The 23,696-nt window shown below is 56.7% G+C and overlaps 2 protein-coding genes and 2 non-coding genes across 10 annotated transcripts; all 4 read left to right on the top strand.

The window, feature by feature from the left end:
* The first annotated feature begins 1,037 nt into the window (after nucleotides 1-1,037).
* On the top strand, nucleotides 1,038-18,265 carry TNPO2 (transportin 2). 6 transcript variants are annotated; one of them, XR_009049297.1, is made up of 26 exons: nucleotides 1,219-1,327; nucleotides 2,621-2,732; nucleotides 3,262-3,337; nucleotides 3,421-3,570; nucleotides 5,754-5,860; nucleotides 5,949-6,082; nucleotides 6,180-6,261; nucleotides 6,336-6,458; nucleotides 6,565-6,683; nucleotides 7,618-7,678; nucleotides 7,779-7,944; nucleotides 8,157-8,309; nucleotides 10,236-10,461; nucleotides 10,667-10,838; nucleotides 11,308-11,394; nucleotides 11,478-11,585; nucleotides 11,675-11,833; nucleotides 12,683-12,770; nucleotides 12,956-13,054; nucleotides 13,631-13,726; nucleotides 14,060-14,165; nucleotides 14,458-14,557; nucleotides 14,637-14,711; nucleotides 14,828-14,955; nucleotides 15,039-18,034; nucleotides 18,144-18,265. XR_009049297.1 is itself a non-coding variant. In XM_057710507.1 (25 exons), exons 2-24 carry the CDS (start codon nucleotides 2,634-2,636, stop codon nucleotides 14,933-14,935), a joined length of 2,664 nt encoding a protein of 887 aa, XP_057566490.1. In that variant the 5' UTR covers nucleotides 1,038-1,327; nucleotides 2,621-2,633; the 3' UTR covers nucleotides 14,936-14,955; nucleotides 15,039-15,177. The 6 variants fall into 6 exon arrangements, 5 of the variants coding, with proteins under 5 accessions (XP_057566490.1, XP_057566489.1, XP_057566492.1 ...); XM_057710507.1 differs by lacking the exon at nucleotides 18,144-18,265 and having other exon boundaries at nucleotides 1,038-1,327; nucleotides 14,090-14,165; nucleotides 15,039-15,177; XM_057710506.1 differs by lacking the exon at nucleotides 18,144-18,265 and having other exon boundaries at nucleotides 1,038-1,327; nucleotides 15,039-15,177.
* Nucleotides 10,521-10,590, top strand: LOC130837623 (small nucleolar RNA SNORD41). The gene has a single exon (XR_009049386.1). It is a non-coding gene; the product is annotated as a small nucleolar RNA SNORD41 (small nucleolar RNA).
* On the top strand, nucleotides 12,812-12,886 carry LOC130837833 (small nucleolar RNA ZL2). The gene has a single exon (XR_009049590.1). It is a non-coding gene; the product is annotated as a small nucleolar RNA ZL2 (small nucleolar RNA).
* Nucleotides 18,266-18,344: 79 nt separating the features above from the next.
* Nucleotides 18,345-23,607, top strand: FBXW9 (F-box and WD repeat domain containing 9). Of its 2 annotated transcripts, XM_057710510.1 has the most exons (10): nucleotides 18,345-18,777; nucleotides 19,928-20,067; nucleotides 20,146-20,274; nucleotides 21,244-21,356; nucleotides 21,442-21,533; nucleotides 22,431-22,579; nucleotides 22,668-22,781; nucleotides 22,912-23,001; nucleotides 23,087-23,152; nucleotides 23,226-23,607. In XM_057710510.1, the coding sequence occupies exons 1-10, from the start codon at nucleotides 18,369-18,371 to the stop codon at nucleotides 23,298-23,300; spliced, it is 1,377 nt and encodes a 458-aa protein (XP_057566493.1). In that variant the 5' UTR covers nucleotides 18,345-18,368; the 3' UTR covers nucleotides 23,301-23,607. The 2 variants fall into 2 exon arrangements, 1 of the variants encoding a protein (XP_057566493.1); XR_009049298.1 differs by lacking the exons at nucleotides 22,912-23,001; nucleotides 23,087-23,152; nucleotides 23,226-23,607 and having other exon boundaries at nucleotides 21,442-21,511; nucleotides 22,066-22,579.
* The last annotated feature ends 89 nt before the right edge of the window (nucleotides 23,608-23,696 follow it).

The raw sequence follows: 23,696 nt of genomic DNA, 5'->3' as shown, positions 1-23,696 counted from the left end.
TGACTTTGCCAAGGGCAAGTGGACTGAGAAACCTGTCCCCCTCCTCCGGGATGGGGCAAGAATTGACCTGTGCCTCTCCCGAAGCCAAAACGTCTCTCAGGGCAGGGCTGGGTTGTCCTTTGGGATTAGAGCCTTAGTTGATTCACTAAATTAAGTATTGGTTTAGGGAGGGGCCAAATTTAGGGAGGGGCCAAAAAGGATGGCCTTGAGCCTCGGGGAGTAGAAGCCACGTTTTTGAAGAACAATTTACTGCAGGCCTTGTAATGCTTAACTTGGACTGTCTCTAACCCAGCAAACTATTCTTGTAACCATTCGACAAATGGGGAAACTAAAGTTCCGAGTATTAGAAGGTAGCCCACCTTTTTGTCAGTATGGAGACATGAGGCGGCGGCGGGGAGGGGGGGACCCGGACGCTCCTGCTCCTCCCTACTCCGCTCTGCTCTTAAGAGAAAGAAAAGAGGTGCCCTACTTTGTCCTCAGACAGCGCAAAAATCACGGAATGTCTTTTTTCATCTTCCTGCCCTTACCTAAATTTCCTTAACTGTTTCACTTCATTCAGCTTTAGGTAGAGAAAGGAGATAGGCCTTTTGCTCTAACATTTATTTTGTTCATTTCGTTTAAAGTTTTATATCCTCGTGGGTTTTTCCCCCATATCCTTTTAAAAATTGTCAAACAGTAATAGAAAATAAATAACGCAATATATAGCACAGGCTTCTTTAGGAACCCAGCCCGTCTCAGGCACTCCCTTTGTCTGGCTTTCCCTCCTTTGTCTCTGGGCTATATAGTCCATCCCAGACTCAGTCTCCTCCACTCTTTCTTTGCACGCACATGTACTCCTCCCAAGTACCCTCTGGATGAGGGGAGGAAGGCACAGTTCAGTTCTTAGAGGAGGGCGTTGACAAAGGCGCAGGTGGCTCTGGCTGAGGGGTTTCCGGGTCCACCATACACCAAAAAGTCCCACGCGCCACCAAACTCCTGGTTCCAGCAAAGAGCTCCAATCAGGCCAGCGTGAGGCCGGCTGAGAAAACGAGACGGTGGGAGGACCGGCCGGCCAGAGAGGCCTAGAGAGTCGCCAACTCTTCGGTCACGTGACCCGGCCTCCGTGGGGGCCTAGGTCTCCCCGGTGCCAGGACACGTGCGACGCCTGCTTCTCCCGATTGGCTCTTGTGGGCCAGTTTGAACGGCATACGGAAGCCGCCGCGGTTCATATACGGCCGCGTTTTTTTTTTTTTCCTTTTTTTTTCCTCCCTCTCTTTGGCTCCCTCCTTCCGCGCGAGTCTCAGGAGAAGCCGCGGCTTAAGGCCCCGCTGCTGCCGCCCGAGGCCGGGTAAGTGAGTCTCACCCGGACCCCAGCCGGCTCGGCCCCGGCTTGCGTCGACCCCCGCCGGGCTCCGGGCCTACGCTGCGCGCGGCCCGCACGTCGGGGCCGCGCCTGACCGAGAAAGGCCGAGAACCCTGTTGGGCCCGATTGGCGAGGCAGCGAGAATGGGCCGGGGCGGGGGAGGGGGGAACCGAGCAGTGCTTAGGGGGGTGGGGCCTCGGAGCCGGGCCAGGTCCCGGTGCCTCGAGAATCGGGCCAGTGGGGCGGCTGGGGTCGGGCTGGAGGGGCTCTGATTGGGGGAAGCGTATGGGGACTGCTTAGGGCCTGATTGGGGGACATCGCGAGGATCGGGTGTGTGTGTGGGGCTGTTTCGGCGGGGCATGGTTGGGTCTGGTTGCGGGAGGCCTCATTGAAAAGTTAGGGGATGCTTGTTGGGTCCTGTTAGGGAGGGGCTTCAGACTTCGGCCTGGAAGGCTTTGCTGGGTCTGACTGCGAGGCGTCGCTGGCATCAGCTGGGGGAAACGACCCGGGGGGTATTCGGTCAGGTCTAGTTGAGGGGAGCTGCAGGGATCAGACGAAGAAGGTTTCCGGCTTGAGGTGGGGGGGAGATGGTCCAACTTGATTGGGGGAAGCAGCGGTGACCCGTCAGCGGGAGTTAATACTGACTGAGGCGGGGGGTTGGAGCGGTGTGGGGGGAGACTTGGCCAGACCTGATTGGGGAAGCAAGCGACAGGCACCCGTCCAGGGCGCTTCTGTCGACGGATAGGCGAGCTTGGCTGACTCTCAAGCGGAGAGGCATCAGGGACCTGTCTGGAGACTACTTTGGGTCTGATTAAGGGGAATCGCTGGACTGCGTGCCGGCACGGGAGAGACCACGGGGGCTGGGGCGCTGTCGTGTTCTGGGGCAGGGCCCGTGGTTGGGGAGGTGGCTGAGCCCTCGCCTCGCAGCTTCGCGGGAAGTGGAAGCCTCAGGGCCCGCAGCCGAGGGCGGCGGCATGGGCCGCGGTGGGACGAAGGCTCAGCGTTGGGTGGGATAAGGATCCGCCGGGTCCCGCCGCCGCCTCGCATGGCCCGCTTCCACATACCCCCGCCCGCGCTCCCGAGTCCGCGACTGCGCGGCGGTGGATGGCGCAGCTGTTGGGGACCCCGCACTTCGGCGGGCGTGGATCGGCGGCCTCCCCCTGTACGCCGAGGACGCTCCCGTCTTGCTGCCGCCGCTACCACTTCTGCGGGGGCTCAGCCCGGGACTCGCACGGAGCCCCCGGGATCCAGTGCTGATCCTGGCCCCTACCCCCGCAGTTCGCCTTGCGCCATGGACTGGCAGCCAGACGAGCAGGGCCTGCAGCAGGTCCTGCAGCTGCTCAAAGACTCGCAGTCGCCCAACACAGCCACGCAGCGCATCGTGCAGGATGTATCCTTCCTTCCGGGTCTGGGGGGACCGGGCAGACACCTGCAGCTCGTGAAGGCCAGAGAGGAAGGGGTCGACTCTCTAATTCTCAGATTCTTTCTGCTATGGCAAGAGCAGGCCTTGGCAGAGAATTAAGGATTAGAATTCTTGGGTCCCATTCCCAGAGGAAACGTGGCCCTGCAGGAGAGGGGGACACTTTTAGCTGGCACTTGGCTTTAGTTGAGTTTCATGGGTAAAATTTAGTTTTTTCAATTGATCGTTTAAAATACTATAAATTAAACTTCTAAGTTATTTAAACCATTAGCAAGTTTCACTTGAAAGTATGAGTTCCCTTCTTTTTTTAAAATAAAGCATGCAACATTGTCTCATGGGCCTGAAATGCTGTGTTATTCTGGGCATGGGGGTTGACAGGTGGGGTTCCAGGAGCTGGCTGCCTGGTCCCAGTAGTCAGAGGTAGTAGCAGTTATATGGCAGTAAGGGGGCTCCGCCTGGGAAAGGCCCCTGTCTCCTAAGACCCTTAACAACCTAGCAGAAACTCAAACAACTGAACCAGTTTCCTGACTTCAACAACTACCTGATATTCGTCCTGACCAGACTCAAATCAGAAGGTATGCCCTTGGTGTCCTTCCACACAAGCCAGACCCCACTTTCCCCGCTGTGGTTCCCTGAGCCTCAGCCCTCTTCCCTCCAGATGAGCCAACTCGCTCTCTCAGTGGCCTCATCCTCAAGAACAACGTGAAGGCACATTACCAGAGCTTTCCACCACCTGTGGCCGACTTCATCAAACAGGAATGTCTCAACAACATAGGCGATGCCTCCTCACTCATCCGGGCCACCATAGGTAAGAGGGCACAGTGGGAGTCAGGCTGTGACAATGCCCTGACCTGTCACTCTTGGCCAAGAAACTTCTCAGTGTTTTAAGGATATTGATTCACTGAATGTTCCAGCATAGTGGGTGGTAGTACTGTTACTATTGCTGTTTTTTGCACATGAGAAGACTGAGGTACTTAGATGTTAAGGGATTTGCCTGGCAAGTAGGAGAGCTCAGAAGTGACTAGGTCTGGTCCATGCTCTGAACCACTCCTTCCTGAAACAGCTGTTCTCACTTCTGAGGCAGTCACTCAGTGTCCTGAATTTTGTGTTAGGTTCTGAGGGTATAACAGATTAAAATATGAGGGCTCCCTGCTAATTCTCGCCAATAATAATTTAGGTGAAAGGTGGGTTAGGTTTGTATTGGAACCTTCCTACCTCCCAGAAGGCTGCCTGAGGAAGTTACAGAAGGATGACCAAGAATTTTCAAGCACTTTTACCTTAAGCTTTTTTGCTGCTGATAAACACCAACCTTATGATTTGTTCCCAGTTTACTTTTTCCCCCAGTTTTACTGAGACATAATTGGCATATAACGGATTTACATTTTTAAAATTTTAAGTCTATGTCAACTTTAAAAAATTACTTTAAAATGGAAATTGTATGTAACTACTTTAAATGAGAAGACAGGGAATTCCCTGGCAGTCCAGTGGTTAGGACTTGGCACTATCACTGCTGGGGCCCCAGATTCGATCCCTGGTTGAGGAACTAAGATCCTGCAAGCCACATGGCATGGCAAAAAGAAGAAAAGAGAGAGAGAGAGAGAGAGAGTGAGAGAGAGAGACAGATTTGCTTGCTCTAAAGGGAAGGTAACCTTAAAAATAAATGCAGTAAAAACAGAAAGATAGTATTAAATTTGAGCTAGTTAATGGGCCTGCTGGAAGTGCTGATCCTGGGGACGGCTGTCTTTTTTAAAAGTGACCCTTAGCCCCCTCTGAGGCCAGCAGGAGGATCTGGACATACCAAGCTTGTTCTAGGTGCCAGGTTCTGCTCTGAGTACTTGAGTTAAACGACTGAAACCTCCCAATCATCCTAGGATGCTGGTGGCTGGTGTTCTTTTTTTATTTTCTTTTTTTTTGGGCAGTGGGGCATGGCTTGTGGGATCTTAGTTCCCCAACTGGGGATTGAACCCAGCCAGTGAAAGCACAGAGTCCTAACCACTGGACTGCCAGGGAATTCCCGGAGGCTGGTGTTCTTTATATCCTCACTGAAGCATAGAGTGGTGAGGTGATGTGGTCAAGGGCACACAGACAGGAATGGGACTGGGGAGTCTACTCAGGCCCACTGCAGGGAACACCTTTCCCAGCAGACATGTGAACCAGGGTCATCTGGAGTGTTGGCAGTGGCAGCTTCCCCCCTGGGAAATACTGCCACCTCTTTCTTGGCTTTAAATACTGTCTCTGCACTGACATCACCCACATTCAGCTCAGCTGCCAGACTGCTCCAGAGTCCTTGCACTTCAGATGCCTACTGCAGGTCACAATTGGATTTCTAAAAAGCAGGACAAGTCCTCCCCGAGGCCACTGTGGTGGCCCTGTGTGACTTGCGCCCTCCACCTCCCAGCCTTCACCTCCTCCCTCTCCCCTTCTCCTCCCACTCCGCTCAGCCTCACTGGCTCCATATCCATCTTTGAGCATACTGGGCCTGCTCCTGCCCCTGGACCTTTATACCTGCTTTTCCCTCTGCTTGGGATGCTCTTTCCCCCAGGGACCTGGATGGCTTCTTCCTCACCTCCTCAGGTCTTTGCTTAGATACCAAGGTGTCACCTGGTAAGGCCTTCTCTAGCCACCCAATTAAAAATTGCCACCCTAACCCTCAGCACTTGCTAACCATCTTCTCCAGTTTATTTTCTCCCTTATCTCTTGGTATCTAGCCTCCCAGGTCTTTTGGTGATTTATCTTTACCTTGTAGTCTCCCTCACTCGATGGTCAGCTCTTAAGGGCAGGGATTTTGTGTTTAGTTCTGTGCTGCATCCCAGGGCCTGAAACAGGGCTGGCTCACAGTAAGACTCAGGATCTCAAAGGGTGTGTAGGGCTTACAGGGGGTAGCGTGCAGAAAGTGTGCATGCTGGTAGAGTGAGTACGCAGCAGGGAGGGCCGGGGCGCCAGGCAGGCCCGCACCCACCCTGAGGCAGCGTCCTTTCCCGGCCGCCCCAGGCATTCTCATCACCACCATCGCTTCCAAGGGCGAGCTGCAGATGTGGCCCGAGCTGCTGCCCCAGCTGTGCAATCTACTCAACTCGGAGGATTACAACACTTGTGAGGTAGGCAGCGAGCCATGGCCTGCCTGCCTAAGTGGGAACTGGGACCAGACAGGGACCCACGCCCATGTGCCTGCTCCTTTCCACTCAGGGAGCCTTTGGAGCCCTGCAAAAGATCTGCGAAGACTCATCCGAACTTCTGGACAGCGATGCCCTCAACAGGCCCCTCAACATCATGATCCCCAAGTTCCTACAGTTCTTTAAGCACTGCAGCCCCAAGATCCGGTGGGTGCGGCTCCCCAGGGGTCTGCAGGGGGCCTGGAGCAGGCAGGATGGGTGGGGTCAGGGGTGACCCACGTGCTGCCTGCCCGCTCCCTGCCAGGTCCCACGCCATCGCATGTGTGAATCAGTTTATCATGGACCGGGCCCAGGCACTGATGGACAACATCGACACCTTCATCGAGGTGGGCCACTGGGATGGCGGGGAGCAGAGGGAGGGCCGAGGGCCCCGCCGCAGCTGACCCCGGCTTCCCTGCAGCATTTGTTCGCCCTGGCTGTGGACGATGACCCTGAGGTGCGGAAGAACGTGTGCCGTGCACTGGTGATGCTGCTGGAAGTGCGGATCGACAGGCTCATCCCCCACATGCACAGCATCATCCAGGTGCGCCCGGCCAGGGCCAGCCCGCCTGGGCGCCGCAGCGTGGGGGGCAGGTGGGGAGCCACCCCTAGCTGGGCCAGGCCTTAGCCTTTCTCCTGCCCCACCCCAGTACATGCTGCAGAGGACCCAGGACCACGATGAGAACGTGGCCCTCGAGGCCTGCGAGTTCTGGCTGACGCTGGCCGAGCAGCCCATCTGCAAGGAAGTCCTGGCCTCCCACCTGTTCCAGTGAGTGCTGCTCCCGCCCTCTGTTCCACCGCAGCCTCCACCCCTCACCCTGCTTCTGCCTTCCCTTCTGGTCAGCTCCTGTGCTAGCCTCGGTCCCCGTCTTCTATCTTGGTTTAGTTTTATTCCTGCGTACGTTTGTTTTGCAGATGATAAGTATGTAGCTTTAATGACTTAAACCTTAGATTAAGTTAAATAGGTGGAAAAAAGTGAAAAGTCAACAAAGGCTTTAGGTATAGTTGGATCTGGTGGCTCAAAGGATGTGAAAGGCATCCGTCTGGTCTCAGGTCTACTTCCTCCGTGTTGGCTTTGTCCTCAGGCGCAGCTTTCCCGCATGGTACTACTATGCTCTTCTGCAGCCTTCCAGCTTAGGAACCTCAGAGTAAAGAATTTCTCTCTCAACCAGTATCTCTGCCAAAGTCCTGGGGCTGATCCTCCTTTACCAATTTGGATCACCTGTCTATCCCAGAGTCAGTGAAGGCTCTAACCAAGATCTCTGATCCGGAGGTGCATGGGCTCCAGCTGAAGGGGCATGCTGCCCTGCCTGTTTGGTACCCTAACCAGGTCCCATCCCAGGGAAGTTCTGGTGACAGGGCCACATGTCCCTGTTTTATGGCATGCTAGGGGTCAGGCACTATTCCCAGCTTTTCAGTGTATTCATGGGTCTGGAATTCACTGAGTAGCCAATGGTCTGGGTCAAGAGTCTTCCTGTGGAGCTAGCAGTAGTGTCAGCTCTGACCCAGTCAGAGTGGCCGAGACTTGGTTGGGATAGTACGTGCTAAGGGCAATGAATGGATGCAGGACAGGCAGAATCAGTATGTACAGTCTGCCCCTCAGCTCCTCAGCGCTCCTGCCCGCACCTCTCCTTCATCTTTCCCAGGCTGTGAGCCCCCTCCAGGGCCCCTGCATTCCCAGTTAACAGCCTCTCTCCCAACAGGCTGATCCCCATCCTGGTAAATGGGATGAAGTACTCGGAAATCGACATCATCCTGCTCAAGGTTAGTTAGGGCTGGCCATCAGGCACGGGCAGGTGGGTGAGGGCTGGGGCGCTGGGGCTGGGGGCCTCTGTGGTGCTTAGCGATCTGCCTGGCTCCACAGGGGGATGTGGAGGAGGATGAGGCCGTCCCCGACAGTGAGCAGGACATCAAGCCACGTTTCCACAAGTCGCGCACGGTGACGCTGCCTCATGAGGCCGAGCGGCCTGATGGCTCCGAGGATGCAGAGGATGATGATGACGACGATGCTTTGTCCGACTGGAATCTGAGTGAGTGGCCTGGCCTGGGGTGAGAAAGGGTGCGTGTAGGGGACAGCAAGCCCTGGGCTCCCCCTCAGGAGGTGATCAGAAGCCTATGTGGAGCAAATCATGAAGAATCTCATCACAAGCTCTGATCCCCGGGGGGTACAGAGAGGGGGGCTGGTGGCCTGCCTGATGTGCCTCCCCAATACCCCCCACCCCCATCTCCCCTCCTGCCCCAGGGAAGTGCTCGGCGGCTGCACTGGATGTCCTGGCCAACGTCTTTCGGGAGGAACTGCTGCCCCACCTCCTCCGCTTGCTCAAGGGCCTCCTCTTCCACCCTGAGTGGGTGGTCAAGGAGTCGGGCATCCTGGTGCTGGGTGCCATTGCTGAGGGTAAGTGACCCGTCAGCCTGGCTGCACCTGACCTCTGATGCTCGCGCTGGTGTGAGCCTGGGGCATTGCCCCCCAGGCAGGGCTTGTGGAGGGCCGTGCCATCCCCAGGTTCTCTACAGAGGCCTGCTCACCCCACTCCAAACAGCTCTGGGATTTGAATCTTCCCCTCAGCTCATGGGCCTGAAAGGGACCCCCACATGCAAGCCTGCTCCTTAATTCTCACGGACAGGCAATTCCATAAGCTCTTATGCCTGATTCCAGCAACAGTAATAAGAACAGGAACTTCTGCAGTGCTTGCCCCCACAGCAGGCAGCCCTGTCCTGCAGGCTCACCACCACCTGAAGCGGTGGGTTTGTCAGATGGGGAAACTGAGGTGCAGAGAGAATTACACCACTTCCCTTGTCACCCAGGGTGAAGCTGGGCCTCAAACGTGTTCTGGCTGCGAGGCTGGCCTACCAGAATCAAGTGTGTGGTGGTGGTATTTCCTTAAACTTCCCATGGTGTGCTTGGGCTGTATTGCTGTAGTTTTCAGGCTCCCTTTGGATGGGGCATATGGCATGAATTCCCAGAGGGCTTTCCAAACCTGTTACAGGCGGCACACGTGACCACCTCAGCATCCAGGCCTGACGTAACAAGCAGAGAGGGCAGCAGGAGTCCTCCCTCTGGCGGGCTTTTCAGAATTGTCTAAGGAGGTGTTTCCTCATGTAATACGTAATGCATCTTGTGTTAACAAAGTGCATAACGTGTTACATAGTGCACGTGTATGTTAATAGACTATATGAAGTGTCCTGCATTTTAATGGGGAAAGAGCTCAAGGAACTGACCCTAAACTGATTTTTGTTTTTGTGTTTTTTAAAAATATTTATTTATTTATTTGATTGTGCTGGGTCTTAGTTGCGGCAGGCAGGCTCCTTAATTGAAGCTTATGGGCTCCTTAGTTGTGGCATGAGAACTCTTAGTTGTGGCATGCATGTGGGATCTAGTTCCCTGAGCAGGGATCGAACCCGGCCCCCCTGCATTGGGAGCGCAGTGTCTTAACCACTGTGCCACCAGGGAAGTCCTGACTTGAAACTGTTAAAAATAGATCTCAGGACTTGGATTATCAGGGGGTGTGCTAATTTTTTTTTTTATAAATTTATTTATTTATTTAATTGGCTGTGTTGGGTCTTTTTTGCTGTGAGCGGGCTTTCTTTTTTTTGTTGTTTTTTTTTAGTTGTGGTGAGTGGGGGCTACTCTTCTTTGTGGTGCGTGGGCTCCTCATTGCCGTCGCTTCTCCTGTTGTGGAGCACAGGCTCTAGGCGCATGGGCTTCAGTAGTTGCAGCACATGGGCTCAATAGTTGTGGCTTTCGGGCTCTAAGGCACAGGCTCAATAGTTGTGGCGCACAGGCTTAGTTGCTCCGCGGCATGTGGGATCCTCCTGGAGCAGGGATCGAACCAGTGTCCCCTGCATTGGCAGGCGGATTCTCAACCACTGCGCCACCTAGGAAGCCCAGGGGGTGTGCTGTTATCTGTGTTTTAGTGAAAAGAGAGACATGGTCAAGGTGTTTTTTTAGAAAGAAAAGATGAAAAGTAGAAGAAAAAGAGTCGCAAACATCCAAGAAAGGTTTCAAAAGAAAGGTGTTTTCTGTCCACATGGGTTGTTACTGCCCATAAAGCCTGAGTCAGTGCGCAGCCTGGCCGTCTAAGAATGAACTAGTGATCAGATAAGACAGCACAAGTCCTGGGATGGGGAGGAGCTGATGGAGAAGATGCCGTTTCCCATCCCCACCCTGCCTTTCACTGGCTCTGTGACTCTGAGCCAGTTATTTAACTTCCACGCCTCAGTTTCCCCATCTGTCAGGTATGGCTGATCGTCTCTCCCCAGGAGGGTGGATGTGGCCCTGCCCAGTTGCGCTCAGCCTTGCCTCTGTTCCTGGTCCTTGAAGGCTGCATGCAGGGCATGGTGCCCTACCTGCCGGAGCTGATCCCACACCTCATCCAGTGCTTGTCAGACAAGAAGGCCCTGGTCCGCTCCATCGCCTGCTGGACCCTGAGCCGCTATGCCCACTGGGTGGTCAGCCAGCCCCCCGACATGCACCTCAAGCCTCTGATGACGGAGCTGCTCAAGCGCATCCTGGATGGCAACAAGAGGGTACAGGAGGCAGCCTGCAGGTGACCCTTGACCCCTGGCCCCACAGCCCTCACCTCACCTGGCCCCACTGGCTGCTTTTTGGGAAGTGATGATACTCATGACCCCTGACATTGCACTGATTTCTCACGTATTCGTACTGGCTGATCCCAAGTGCGCCCTCCCTGACCCCACTCAGAGCCCAGCCCCGCCTGCTGGCTGCCCACTAAACCCCTCCCCTCCTTGCAGTGCCTTTGCCACCCTGGAGGAGGAGGCCTGCACGGAGCTGGTGCCTTATCTCAGCTACATCCTGGACACCCTCGTTTTTGCCTTTGGCAAGTACCAGCACAAGAACCTGCTCATCCTCTATGACGCCATCGGCACCCTGGCCGACTCTGTGGGCCACCACCTCAACCAGCCGGTGAGACCCCACAGCGGCTCCCTCCTCCCAATCCTCGTGCCCCTGGGCACCCGGTGACGCGGCGGCGACCATGTCGCATGCCAGGGACATGGCCATGACCTCGACAGGCAGACAGACAGACCCGGCCCCCGCCCTCACCCTGCTCCCAGTCTAGTGGGGAAGACAGACAGTTATGAGACAGTGTGGTAAGGGCTGTGCTGGGGGAGCTCAGCGGCCTGCAGGAAGCAGGAGGCGCTGACTCAGGCTCTGAGGGGGCAGGGGTGGGGCTCGGGATGGGTGAGAAGGGAGTGAGCTAGAAGGGCCTGGACGTCTGGTTGGATGGCAAGGCTTTGCAGGGCCCCATGAGCCAAAGCAAGGAGCCTAGACCTCATTGCTCAGATGACGGGCACCTCTGAGTCATAGGGAGCCCTGCTGGTTCCCAGGCCACCACCCATACCCAGGGAGCCCCAACTTCCTGCTCCCTCTCCAGGAATACATTCAGAAGCTGATGCCTCCACTGATCCAGAAGTGGAATGAGCTCAAGGACGAAGACAAGGACCTCTTTCCTCTGCTGGAGGTGGGTGAGCTCCAGGCCCTCTCCCCTCCCACGGCCTGGTCCCACCTGCCTAAGCTCACTTGTCCTGCCTTCCTCCCCATCAGTGCCTGTCGTCCGTGGCCACTGCCCTGCAGAGTGGCTTCCTGCCCTACTGTGAGCCCGTCTATCAGCGCTGCGTTACCCTGGTGCAGAAGACACTGGCCCAGGCCATGGTGAGCATCCCTCCGCCACCACCCGCTCCTCTGCTGCTGCCCCAGCCTGGGTCCCCTCCCCTCACCTGCCCGCCTCCTTCTGTGCCCAGATGTACACCCAGCACCCTGAGCAGTATGAGGCCCCTGACAAGGACTTCATGATCGTGGCACTGGATCTGCTCAGCGGCCTGGCTGAGGGCCTGGGTGGGCACGTGGAGCAGCTGGTAGCCCGCAGCAACATCATGACCCTGCTCTTCCAGTGCATGCAGGTGGGTGGGCCCCTCGCAGGCCTCTAAGTGGACAGTGGTGACACCCAGCAGCCTCTGTGGGCTGCCTTGGGTGGACTCGGGGCCTTGCTTATGCCCTGAGGACATCAGGGAGAAGAGACCCATTTAAAAAAAAAAAAAAGCTTGTAATTATTTATTTTTAAAAGTGATTCAAATAAGACAAGTAAGACCTCGTTGAAAAAAACAACGTAGGAAATTTAAAAAGTAGAAAGTAAGGGGACTTCCCTGGTGGTCCAGTGGTAAAGAATCCGCCTTTCAATGATGGGGATGTGGGTTCGATCCCTGGGGAACTAAGATCCCACATGCCTCGGCGCAGCTAACCTATGGACCACAACTACTGAGCTTGCGCACCTGAACTAGAGAGCCTGCGGGCTGCGAACTACAGAGCCCAGGCGCTGTGGAGCCCATGTGCCACAACTAGAGAGAGAAAAACCCGCGTGCCACAACTAGAGAGGAGCCCTCATGCTGCAACGAAAGATCCTACGTGCCACAACTAAGACCCGATGCAGTCCAAAAAAAAAGTAGCAAATAGGAAATGTGAAAGCACAAGCCCTCCATCACTCCCCCATCCCCCAGTGTATCAAGGATGGGCAGCAGTTCCAAGTGCTAAGTGCTTCCCTCCGTAGTGGTACCCTGAGCTCCCCTCATTCACATGCCCCCTGAGTCCTGGATGTACAGATGGGGCCTGCAGCCTTGGTGCTGGGAATTGGCAGGGTCAGGTCACGCTCCAGGGCCTGCTCCCTTAGCTGCCCTGCGCTGAGGGATTAGTTGGGATCCTGGCTGGTTGGGGGAAGGGGAGCCGTGCCATGCTAACCCTTCTCCAACCCCCAGGACTCGATGCCTGAGGTCCGGCAGAGCTCCTTCGCCCTCCTGGGAGACCTCACCAAAGCCTGCTTCATCCATGTCAAGCCCTGTATTGGTACGACAGCCATTTCATCCTTACCCCATGATCCCAGCTCTGGCCTCAAATGATGGAGAGATGACCTGGGAGGACTGTGACCGAACTGGGATGTATTCGTACTGTCTGATGGGGCCTGCCCGGCCAGTTTCAGGGGCTTACCCTGGCTGGCCCTCCTGCTCAGCACCCCTCTTTCTCCCCACCAGCTGAGTTCATGCCCATCCTGGGCACCAACCTGAATCCCGAGTTCATCTCTGTCTGCAACAATGCCACCTGGGCCATTGGCGAGATCTGCATGCAGATGGGTAAGTGCCCCACAGGTGGGCAGGCCCTGTCCCTCCCCACTGGCTTGCTCCCAGCCTGGGGGCAGGAGTCTGGCTCTGACTTACGGATTCCCTCTAGAGGACCCTGGTGTTCCCTGAGGAAGGCTCAGCTTGGCCAGGGACATGGGAACACCTCGGAGCATTTTCATCAGAGATGGGGACAAATGGCTGAAAGGCCTATATTTGGCTTCTCCAAAGAGGCACGGGACGGGAGGCCTGTTTTTATTGGACTATTTGTCACCTCCCTTCCCTCCAAGCAATTGGCTGAAAGGCCCCCTAGGATTAATTGGGAGATTTTCTTTGACTGCTTCTCTGCTCTCTGCCTAACCCCACAGGGAGACTGGGTGGTGTGGTCTCAACCTGGTGTCTGGCAGTGACTCCAGGGAAGCTTCTGGTGTTGGGAGGGTGTGGGTCTATCTCTGGTTGGCCATGGGCCCTGGGTTGCAGATAGCTGGAAAAGGTTTCTTGCTCCCTCACTGGTTGGTCAGTGTCTGGATACAACTAGGGTCAGCGTGGGTGGCGTGGGCTCTGCGAGGCTCTGACTGGCCTGTCCCCCAGGGGCAGAGATGCAGCCCTACGTGCAGATGGTCCTCAACAACCTGGTGGAGATCATTAACCGGCCCAACACACCCAAGACACTGCTGGAAAACACAGGTGGGCGCCAGGCTTGGGCCATTGCTTCCCCCTTGCCCGCCTCCTGGAGGTGGAGTTTCCCAGCTGGGAGGGTAGCTGACAAGAGGCCTTGGGAGAGAACCAGGGAGGGTGACTGGAGGGACCTGGAATGGGGCTATGGGAGGAGGCCTAAGAAAGATGCTGGCCTTGGGGGAGACCTGGGAGAGACCCAAGTTGGGCGGGGAGGAGATCCTGACTGGACCAAGCTTGGGGGCCCAGGCAACTGGCAGGAGCTCTTCCCTTGGGGCCCGTGGGGCGGGGCCGGTGCCTCGTGCTAGAGGCCCCGCCACGTACCGGGGCCACTCGGGGTTGCAGGTCGCCTGACGAGTCCCTCTGCCATTCCAGCCATCACCATTGGCCGCCTGGGCTACGTGTGCCCACAGGAGGTGGCACCCATGCTGCAGCAGTTCATCCGGCCTTGGTGTGTGCCCACCGTGTGGGGCCGGCCGTACGGTGGGCCAAGCAGTGGAGGGGAGGGTGGAACAGGCCCGACCCAGTCCCTCACCTGTGCCCGCCCAGCCCTACCCTGCCCACCCATGGATGCACGACCCAGCCCCACCAAGCCCTGATCTCCTGCTTCCCCCACCCCTCGTAGATACATGTCCCATCCCAGCCCCACCACCCACTGACCTGCTGCTCCCCACTGTCCCCTGCAGATGTCCATCCTGCCCCAGCCCCACTGGCTGATTCCCCATGGCTTACCTTCCCCACAGGTGCACGTCCCTCAGGAACATCAGGGACAACGAGGAGAAGGACTCAGCCTTCCGAGGCATCTGCATGATGATAGGCGTCAACCCCGGGGGCGTCGTGCAGGTTGGGGCAGCTGGGCTCTGAGGGAAGGCGCTGGGGCTGGGCTTGGACGGCCCCTCACACGGGATCCGTCACGTTTCAGGACTTTATTTTCTTCTGCGACGCTGTAGCCTCCTGGGTGAGCCCGAAGGATGACCTTCGGGACATGTTTTATAAGGTAGGGCTCGCGCTTGGCCCTGATGTAGTCTTGGGAGGCAGCAGGGTGGGGAGAGACAGAGTTCACCTTCATCTTGCTCCGCTCTGGGGTGCCCCTCTCCCCCTCCCTCGCTGTAGATTCTCCATGGCTTCAAAGACCAAGTTGGGGAGGAAAACTGGCAGCAGTTCTCAGAGCAGTTCCCGCCGCTGCTTAAGGAGAGGCTAGCTGCCTTCTACGGGGTCTAGACGAGCATCGCGACTGCCAGGTGAGGAGGCTGGGTGCAGAGAGGGCTGGCGCTGTTGTGGGAGCCGGAGGGGAGCAGGCCCTGACCCCCTGCTCTCCCCACAGGTTTCTGTCTGCGTTGTCGTCAGAGGGGTTGCTGGGGAGCGCGCTGCGTCCAGAAGTCGCCGTGCCCTGGTCGAGGGGGGTTAGGGAGGAGTGAGTGGGACCCAAATCCAGACGCCTTCCCCGTCCATCTACCTGCCATGCCCGGCCATAGGCCGGTCAGTAGGTGGGCAGGTGGGTGGGGCCTCCACGCTCATCCTATAAACGGGAGGGGGGTGGGACTTCTTGGCAGCAAGGGCCCCTTGCTCTAATTGGGGTCGCCTCAGGCAGCCTGTTTGGGCCAGCCATGTGGGAGGGAAGAATCAACACGGCCGACCAAATCCAGCTTAGGATGAGGCAAGGGAAAAGCAGGCGGGGAGGGGGGTCCTTATAGAGACACGTACACTCACACGTACACACGTGGCTAAACGCATGTGCGGGCGCTGCAGCCAGCCAGGCTGGGTCAGCCGCCCCACCATTTCCCCGACTGCATGGAGACAGTAGAATTAGTGAACCCCTGAGTTAACTCGTAAGGCCTTCCGTGTAACCTGCATCTAGAGTTTAAGAAGCTTCTGCTGTTTTGCCGGAATTGGCGGTGATTAGGGAGGGCTGGGTGGGTTGGGGACCTCCGCTGGGACCCTGGGGCGGGGGGAAGACGGCCACCTTGGGGCCGCCCAGTCAGCACGCGCACGCTTCGGACCTGCTCCGCACACTTCTTGCCAGCTCTGTGGCAGCCTCAGCCAGTGTGTCCCCCTCCTTGTCCCGTCCCAGCTAGAAGAGTGGGGACCACCAAAGTGGCCAGGGCTGGCCAGAGGTTGCCCTTTTCCTCCTCCTCTGTGTTCCAGTGACTTTTGAAGATGCTGGGCTGGAACCTTTTCCCCCTGAAGAGAGCTGGGGGCAGCCAGAGCTGCTGACACCTTCCCCCTGTGTCTCTCCATAAGCAAGTCTGTTTCAAAGGCAGTCACTTTCTCTGCTTCCAAGAGCCCTCTTCCAGGCCTGAGTTTTAACACAAGAGCCAAGGCTGAGGCATTTAATTGATGGTGACAGAAGACAAAAGTGTATGCTTTGCCAGCAGGAAAGAAACTGACGGCCTGGAGGAAGGGAAGGGTGGTATACCCCACTCTGTCCCTGGGACTTCCTGATCATCACAACTCACAGTAGGGCCCAAGACCCCACCAGAGTGGGGTAACGATTCTAGGGAAACTTCTGGGTTTGGTTGGGGGTGCGGTCACAGTGGGAGAGGCTCCCCGAGAGAGGAAGGGAGTGTGGTTACTTCCCAGTTGGCCTCAAAACTGAAACCAGGCCCTGCAGCCCCCTTAATGTTTTCCTTTTTCTCTTCCCTGCTTTCTACTTCTCTGGGGGCCTCTTTTTTGCGGTTTTAGGGGGTTTGACTGGATTCCTGCATTCTGGGGCCTTCTCCCTCCATCCCTCTGGAGCCTTGGATTACACCCCCATCATAGCCCTGTGTTTTCTGTCAGGGTCAGGCCCCACCCATAGGGGCACTTGGTGCACATTCCATAAACTCAGCTGGTTCCCCCGCTGTGAAACTCCAGCAGGTCTCTGGAAGCCATTTGTAAAAAAAAAGGAGAAGAGAAAAAAGAAAGAAAAAAAAATTAAATACCATTTAATTTTCTGGTAATTCTAGTTCTTTGGAGCATCCTCTGCTGGGTCTTGGGGTGTATGGATTGGCTGTCTGATGGGACTGGTTACCCCATCTTCATCCAGGATGGGGGGCTCCAACCACCTTCAGGGAAGGGGGAGCCTGGTTCTAGTTATCTTTTTTCTTTTTTTTTTTTAATTAAGAAAACTATTTAATTTTTTAATTTATTTTTTTGGTTGATTTTTGCACAACGAAGTTTCAGCTTCTCAACCTTTTCCCTTGCCCTGGGCTGCGGACCCTGACTGGCCTCGATCCGCAGTCCCTCTTGTTCCCACATGCCTCCTTCCCCCTCATCCTCTTCTTCCTGCGGGCTCCAGGGTCTATCCATTTGTTACCGTGCTGTGCTGGGGACTGGCGCCAAGGTGGCGTGAGATTCCACTTGTGTAGAACTTTGTTGAGTAAAGATCAGTTTCTTGTGAAACCCTTGGTCTCCATCTGGCCTCTTGTGTCCTGGGCTTTGGCAGTAGAGAAGAGATGTGGAGGGGGGCCTGGGAAGTTTTAGAAATAGGGATACACAGGAATCAGGTCAGGAAATAACTGGGGGAGTGGGGAAGTAAGTAAGATTAAAGATTAAAATGTGGGAACATATACATGCAGTGCAGTCTCTGGGACATAATTATGGCTCACTAGAGCGTGAGCTCACTAAAGTGGAGCCATCAGTGTTACAGCTGAGTGGCAAGGAGCAAGACCTTACAGCACCCTTATCTTTGTCTGACTTCATAACTGGATTCCTGGGCAGATTAGGCTTTTTTTAGAATGCTCAGCCTAGCACCAAGCCTGTGGGACATAGGTAAATGTGCAACAGTTAAAGGCAAATGAGAAACTGCTCATCCAGGGACACGCAGGCCTCAGGATAAAATCTTGTTGCACCCTCAGTACTGCCCAAGGATCACCTGCATCAACCTGGGAAAATTTTTAAAAATGCTGACACACAACCAACTTTCGTTCAACAAGTGTATGCATTTTAGAAGAAATAAAGCTAACCAGTGAAACAGTGATATGTCCCATAAAGAAAAATACAGCGGGGAGGGGACAAAAAACGTTATGGAAAATGGTCGCAGTCTTATAGTAGGGTATCTAGTAAGGTGATTTGAGCAAAGAGCCACGTGGATTATCAGAAGACTCAGGCGAAGGGAACAGTTAGTGCTGCTTGGAATTTGTGCGTTAACACTGCCTGGCTCAAAAGAGGCTGTCGGTAAATGAGATGCTGTTTTCATCAGTAGGATTTTTGGGTAACTCAGAGTTAACTTTCACCGAGGTCTCTGCAGTGTAACTGCTTGTTTCTGGAAGAGATGACAGGAGTTCGAGTCACCAGTATGCCCAGACTGAGAACCAGGAAAAGGGATTTTGTATTTGTAAGGTCAGTGTCACCTGTGAGAAGTGCCTTCGACAGGCCCCGTGTTTTTCAAACCACAGTCAGCTGGCCCGCTGCATTGGCATCATCAGTGATGCTAGTTTCAAAAACGCAGGAACCAGGCATTTTCCAGCCCAAGGCCGACGCAGCTGAAGAACGAGACCCTCGCAGTGAACAGGTTTTCAGCATGCGGCCAGTTTCCACGCGAGTCACTCGCTTCCGGCCGGCGCCCTAACGTCATCAGGCAGCGCCGGAAGTACCTTCGCGCTGCCTAGGAGACAGGACGCGGGCTGGGCGGCTGACAGGGCCGGGCCGGCCCGGCCGCGCCCACCCGGTCGCCATGGAGCTGCCTCCAGGGCCGCGCGATGATCCCCGCGCCTGGGACGATGACTCGGAGCCGGAGCCGGAGCCTGACCCCGACGCGCAGGCCGAGGCTTACGTGGCCCGCGTGCTCAGTCCTCCGAAACTCGGCCTGGAGCCCCCGCGCGCCCCTCCGCTGCCCGCGCCCTCCGTGTCCCTTGGCGCTCTGGAGCCGCGGGCCGCGTCCAAGGGCCCGGCTGTGGCGGTTCCGGGCCTACTGAGCCTTCCCCCAGAGCTGCTGCTCGAGATCTGCGCCTACCTGGACGCGCGCCTCGTGCTCCACGTTTTGCCGCGCGTGTGCCACGCGCTGCGCGACCTCGTGCGTGACCAAGTCACCTGGAGGCTACGCGCGCAGCGGCGCGTACGCGCGCCCTACCCAGTGGTGGAAGGTGCGCGCGCCCGGGGGCCAGGGTCTCCCGCCCAGGTCAGGCTTGGGGCGGGGGGAGGGTCCAGGGTGCTATGAGCACAGCCACTGGAGCAGACTACCTGGCTGTCCTGGCTTAGCGGTGGCTGAGGTAGTTACTGGTGGTACCAAAGCCCCTAACTTCTGGGTGGACCATGAGGCAGATAACTTGGGATCCTGAGGCTGTGGAAATCTACCTGGTTAGCTGGGGTCCCTGAACTCAGCATCCAGCGATCCTCGGGCTTGGGGTTGACACAAGGACTTGAAGTCTCAGGTTGTCAGAATCTGCCTGGGGCTTAGAGTAAGCCCAAGAATCCCCAGGTTCTAGATCTGGATGCTAAGGCAGCAACTGGTGATTCCAAAGCCCCTTACCCCTACAGTCTTGGCCTAGGCGAGGATGAAGCAGGGACCCAGGTCCAGAGCCTGCAACCCTTGAACCTAAGGTAGGCTTTAGAGGTTGGGATCCCTGATACCAGCAATCACAGACCCTCGAGTCCAGGTTCTAACCTGTGATCTTCGGCAGGGTCTGGTGGTAATTCCTCCTGCCCCCAAGGTCTTTGGTCCCTAGAGGATAAGGTGCTTGGTGATCTTGAATTGATGGGACTTTACTGAACAGCTTGCTAAAACATAGATGTTTAGGTCAAAGGCTTGGGTTCTGCATCTTGACAAGGCTCCCAGGTTTGGGATGCTGGTTTGGCAAACACTTCCATGGGTCTGGTTCACATGGCTGAGGCAGGAAGTGTTGGTTATAAAGTCCTAGCTCTTCTGCCCAGCTTGAGGATTGGGAAGACTGAGGTTGGACCTCAGCCAGGGGTGAGGCAGGACCTTGACACCCTGAGGCTGCTATCCCCCAGACTTGGGTTAGGGGATGAGGCCTCGGAAGGTAATCCTGAGGCTCCAGTTACGCAATTTCTGGAAACTGGGTAAGGAGCAGTCCTCGACCTGCTTGGCAGGTGGGTGGACTGGCAGTCCCAAAGCTAGAGCCTGGGCCTCCTTGGGTGGGGTAAGGGATCCAGGTGGGATTCTCTCCAGGTCTGGTTCAGGTTGTGCTCCCCAGAAGCCAGCGGTGAGCTTGGACAGCTGATATGGGTGGCAGGGTTCCTGCCCACTGGGGACCCTGCTGTTGTGTCCCACAGAGGAAGACTTTGACTGGCCAGCAGCCTGCATTGAGCTGGAGCAGCACCTGTCACGCTGGGCAGAGGATGGGCGCAGGGCTGAGTACTTCTGCCTGGCTGATGGGCACTTTGCTTCCATTGACTCAGTGCTGCTGCTCCAGGTGAGATGAGGGTGTGTGGAGGGCCAGGCACTGGTGGGCCAGGGTGACCCCAACAACATCACCTCACTCCTCTCCCAGGGTGGGACACTCTGCCTGTCAGGCTCCCGAGATCGCAACGTCAACCTGTGGGACCTGCGACAGCTGGGGGTGGAGCCCAGCCGGGTTCTGGTCAAGGCCCTGGGCACCCAGAAGAACAGCACTCACAAGGTGAGGGAGTAGGAGGCCAGGCAGAGGTAGGAGGCATGAGGCCTGGGTAGGGCACCATGGCTGCGGGCACGGTTTTTGGCACCAGACCTCATAGATTTAAGTCTTGCTCTGCTATTATTAGTGTGATTTTGAGTGAGACATGTGACTTTCTGGGGCCTCAGTTTCTGCCTCTGTCCAGGGGTCAATTAGGATGAGCACGAATGAGATGAATATGCATTAGGGGCTTCGCTCAGGCTCATATACAGCAGGTGCTCAGTAGATATCAGGTATACCTTGAGTGGCCCAGGGCAGGGCAGTTATGAGGCTGCCCTTGGGGATTAGACAGCTCTGAGCATGACTGTCATCTCATGAGAGGTGGTCATGGAGGGGCACCTCCACCAGCCATTGGGTGGTCTAGGCTTGCGGCTAAGAGCTTGGTCTCGGAGAGCCAGGCTGCTGGGTTCAAATCCCTACTCTGCTACTTCCTGACTGTGTGACCTGGGGTGAGGGACTGAACCTCTCTGTGTACCAGTTTCATCATCTGTAGCATGGGACACATCATAGTACTCTCCTCAGAGGGTTTGGTGAGGAATAAGTCAGGGGAGAGCTGGCTGTGCTCTGTGCATTTTAGCTCCTGACACAGGGACTATTTTTATGCCCATTTTCCCAATGAAGAAACTGAGGGATCTTAGATCCCTGACCAGGAATTGAACCGGGCCCTTGGCAGTGAGAGCTCGGAGTCCTAACCGAGCACTGGACCACCGGGCAATTCCTGTGGAGGCCCCATTCTTAATCACATTGTCATGTGGCTTCAAACCACTGCTGGTGCTGAGGCTCCACAGGACTTGATTTAGGAATATTATTAGGTGGGGGTGTGCATGTCCTGGGCTCTGAAGTCAGACCCACAGACTTCAGCTCTAATCTCTACTTGGTGCTGACTCGCTCTGGGTTTTGTGAAATGCAGAAGATCACACTGGTCTGGTCCCACAGGGCTGGGTGTGGTCACTGGCAGCGCTGGACCACCGAGTGTGCTCTGGTTCCTGGGACAGCACAGTCAAACTCTGGGACATGGCGGCTGACGGGCAGCAGTTCGGCGAGATAAAGTATGAGGAGTCCTGGGTAGGGGGGCCTGGGCAGGCAGGGCTCTCTCTGGCCACAGCCCCAGCCCTGAGGTCTGTGTGTCCCCAGGGCCAAGGCAGCTGTGCTGTGCCTGTCCTACCGGCCTGATATCCTAGTGACAGGCACCTACGACAAGAAGGTGACCGTCTACGACCCCAGAGGTGGGCTGGGGACCCTGAGGCCTAGGTGGGAAGAGCAGGGCTGCCTGGGGTCTCCAGGGTCACCCTGGGGAAGGAGACACATGGGCCTCACAGTCTGACTTGGGTGACGGTCACATAACAGAGGCTGACCACTCAGAGTGGTCCATGTTGTGCTGGGGGCCACAAAGGTGACTGTTGAAGAGGGTACTGGGGGCAGAGGAAGCCCTGCCTCCATGTGGGGTGGGGGTGAAGGACCAGAGGGCTCCCTGAGGAGGGGCCTCTGAGCCTGAGTCCCATGGGAGGCGGAACAGTCCTTGAGAATTCTGGTTCCCTCTCCTCCTAGCTGTGTGACCCCATTCCGGTTTGAACCTCAGTTACCTCATTTGTCATATCCAGATAATAATAATTCCAGGCACATAGGGCTGATGGGAGGAGATGACAGTAAGAACTTTGGTAGATTAAATGTTTACATAAAATGCCTAAAATGAACGCTGCCCAGCACATAAGCCTTTTCCGTTGTTTATTTATTTATTCATTCTTATTTTAATTGAAGGGCTCAGTGCAATTTTCCTGGGCAGAGCCAGAGCCAGGATGGGATGGGGACAAGTCTCAGGCTGACCGGCAGGAGGAGGGAAGCATTTTATGCTGGGACTTGCTGAGGTCCACAGAGCAGATGGCATGGGAGGAAGGAGATGGGATGGAGATGGGTTTGCGGGGGTTGGGGGGGGCTGGGGGTCCTGTGAAGGCCGGATCCAGCTGGGGTGGGAGAGGAGCAACAGGGTCACCTGTGGGATGGGGCTCGGGGGAGCAGACCGAGTATTTTGCTGGGGAGGTTGGAGGCCCGGGGTCCTGGGGTGGGCTGAGGGGTCTCCAAGGGGCTCTGATGTCCCCCTTCTCCCTGGCTCATCGCCCACAAAGTTGGCCCGGCCCTGCTGAAGAGCCGGCGGCTGCACTCAAGCGCTGTGCTGGCACTGCTGGCGGATGACCGGCACATCATCTCAGGCAGTGAGGACCACACGCTCGTGGTGTTCGACCGCCGAGCCAATAGCGTCCTGCAGCGGCTGCAGGTGGGTGCTCCCCGGGGGCCTGGAGGGACCTGGGCTGCAGCGTGGCCTGGGCTGGCCTGAGCTGCTCCATCCCATGTCCCTCCCACAGCTGGACTCCTACCTGCTCTGCATGTCCTACCAGGAGCCTCAGCTCTGGGCCGGCGATAACCAGGGCCTGCTGCACGTCTTCGCCAACCGCGACGGCTGCTTCCAGCTCGTCCGGGTCTGCCAAGGCCCTTGCCCCCGCCCGACCCTCCCTGGGCTGCCTCCCTACCTCTTAACCCCTGGGTGGCAGTGGGGGACTGGCCTTGAGAGAGCCACGCCTGAGTGTCACCTGTCCCTCCCTCCCGCAGTCCTTTGATGTGGGCCACAGGTCTCAGATCACAGGGATCAAACACTCCCTGGGGGCCTTGTACACCACGTCCACCGACAAGACCATCCGGGTAAGGCCCTAGGGCAGCCCCCCCCTTCCCCACCCCCACCTGCCAGGAGCACACCTTGTGACCTCTGCCCATCGCCCTTCACCAGGTGCACGTGCCCACAGACCCACCAAGGACCATCTGCACTCGAAGCCACCACAACGTGCTGAATGGGGTAAGGCCCTGTCCCATGCGCCCTGCCTGGCTGCCCAGAGCACCCCTGACTCCTCCTGTCCCCACTCTTGCAGATCTGTGCTGAGGGCAACCTGGTGGTGGCCGCCTCCGGGGGCCTGTCGCTGGAGGTCTGGAGGCTGCAGGCCTGAGCGGGCACGTGTGGATGTGGATCTGCTGGCCGGCAGGCTGGGCCGTGGCCTCTGTTCTCGGGCCGGGGGAGGGGGGCCTTCCCCAACGCTGGTGCTGCCTCTGCCCCACCCCCACGGGCCTAGGGCACCAGGGGTCCTGGCCACGATTGGGTGGTGTCCCTGGGCTGGGCCCCATGCCAGGGGAGGGGAGGTTTGTGTTCTGGCCCACCCAGGGGGCTGCTCCCCACCCTCGGGCCCTGTTTCTGTTATGATTTGGGTGCCTGCTCTCCCTTGAGAGCGAAGGAGAAATAAACCTGATGTACTGGTGCTCCGGCCTGGACTATGAGCTTGGTGTCACCTGAGGGCTCTGCCTGAGCCTGCTTGGGGCTGGGATGCCAGGGACGTGTGTGTGCCTGT

Source organism: Hippopotamus amphibius, chromosome 15 (genome assembly GCF_030028045.1).
Source record: "Hippopotamus amphibius kiboko isolate mHipAmp2 chromosome 15, mHipAmp2.hap2, whole genome shotgun sequence".
NCBI lineage: Eukaryota > Metazoa > Chordata > Mammalia > Artiodactyla > Hippopotamidae > Hippopotamus > Hippopotamus amphibius.
This window is presented reverse-complemented; position numbering and strand designations above follow the sequence as displayed.

Bases quoted from the DNA above. Each gene is read 5' to 3' on its own strand.
- TNPO2 (XM_057710509.1), top strand. From the start codon at position 2,634: ATGGACTGGCAGCCAGACGAGCAGGGCCTGCAGCAGGTCCTGCAGCTG. The intron at 2,733-3,261 runs GTATCCTTCCTT...ACAACCTAGCAG, and splicing joins CGCAGCGCATCGTGCAGGAT to AAACTCAAACAACTGAACCA. The intron at 13,055-13,630 runs GTAAGTGCCCCA...CCTGTCCCCCAG, and splicing joins CGAGATCTGCATGCAGATGG to GGGCAGAGATGCAGCCCTAC.
- FBXW9 (XM_057710510.1), top strand. From the start codon at position 18,369: ATGGAGCTGCCTCCAGGGCCGCGCGATGATCCCCGCGCCTGGGACGAT. The intron at 21,534-22,430 runs GTGGGCTGGGGA...TCGCCCACAAAG, and splicing joins GACCGTCTACGACCCCAGAG to TTGGCCCGGCCCTGCTGAAG. The intron at 23,002-23,086 runs GTAAGGCCCTAG...GCCCTTCACCAG, and splicing joins CCACCGACAAGACCATCCGG to GTGCACGTGCCCACAGACCC.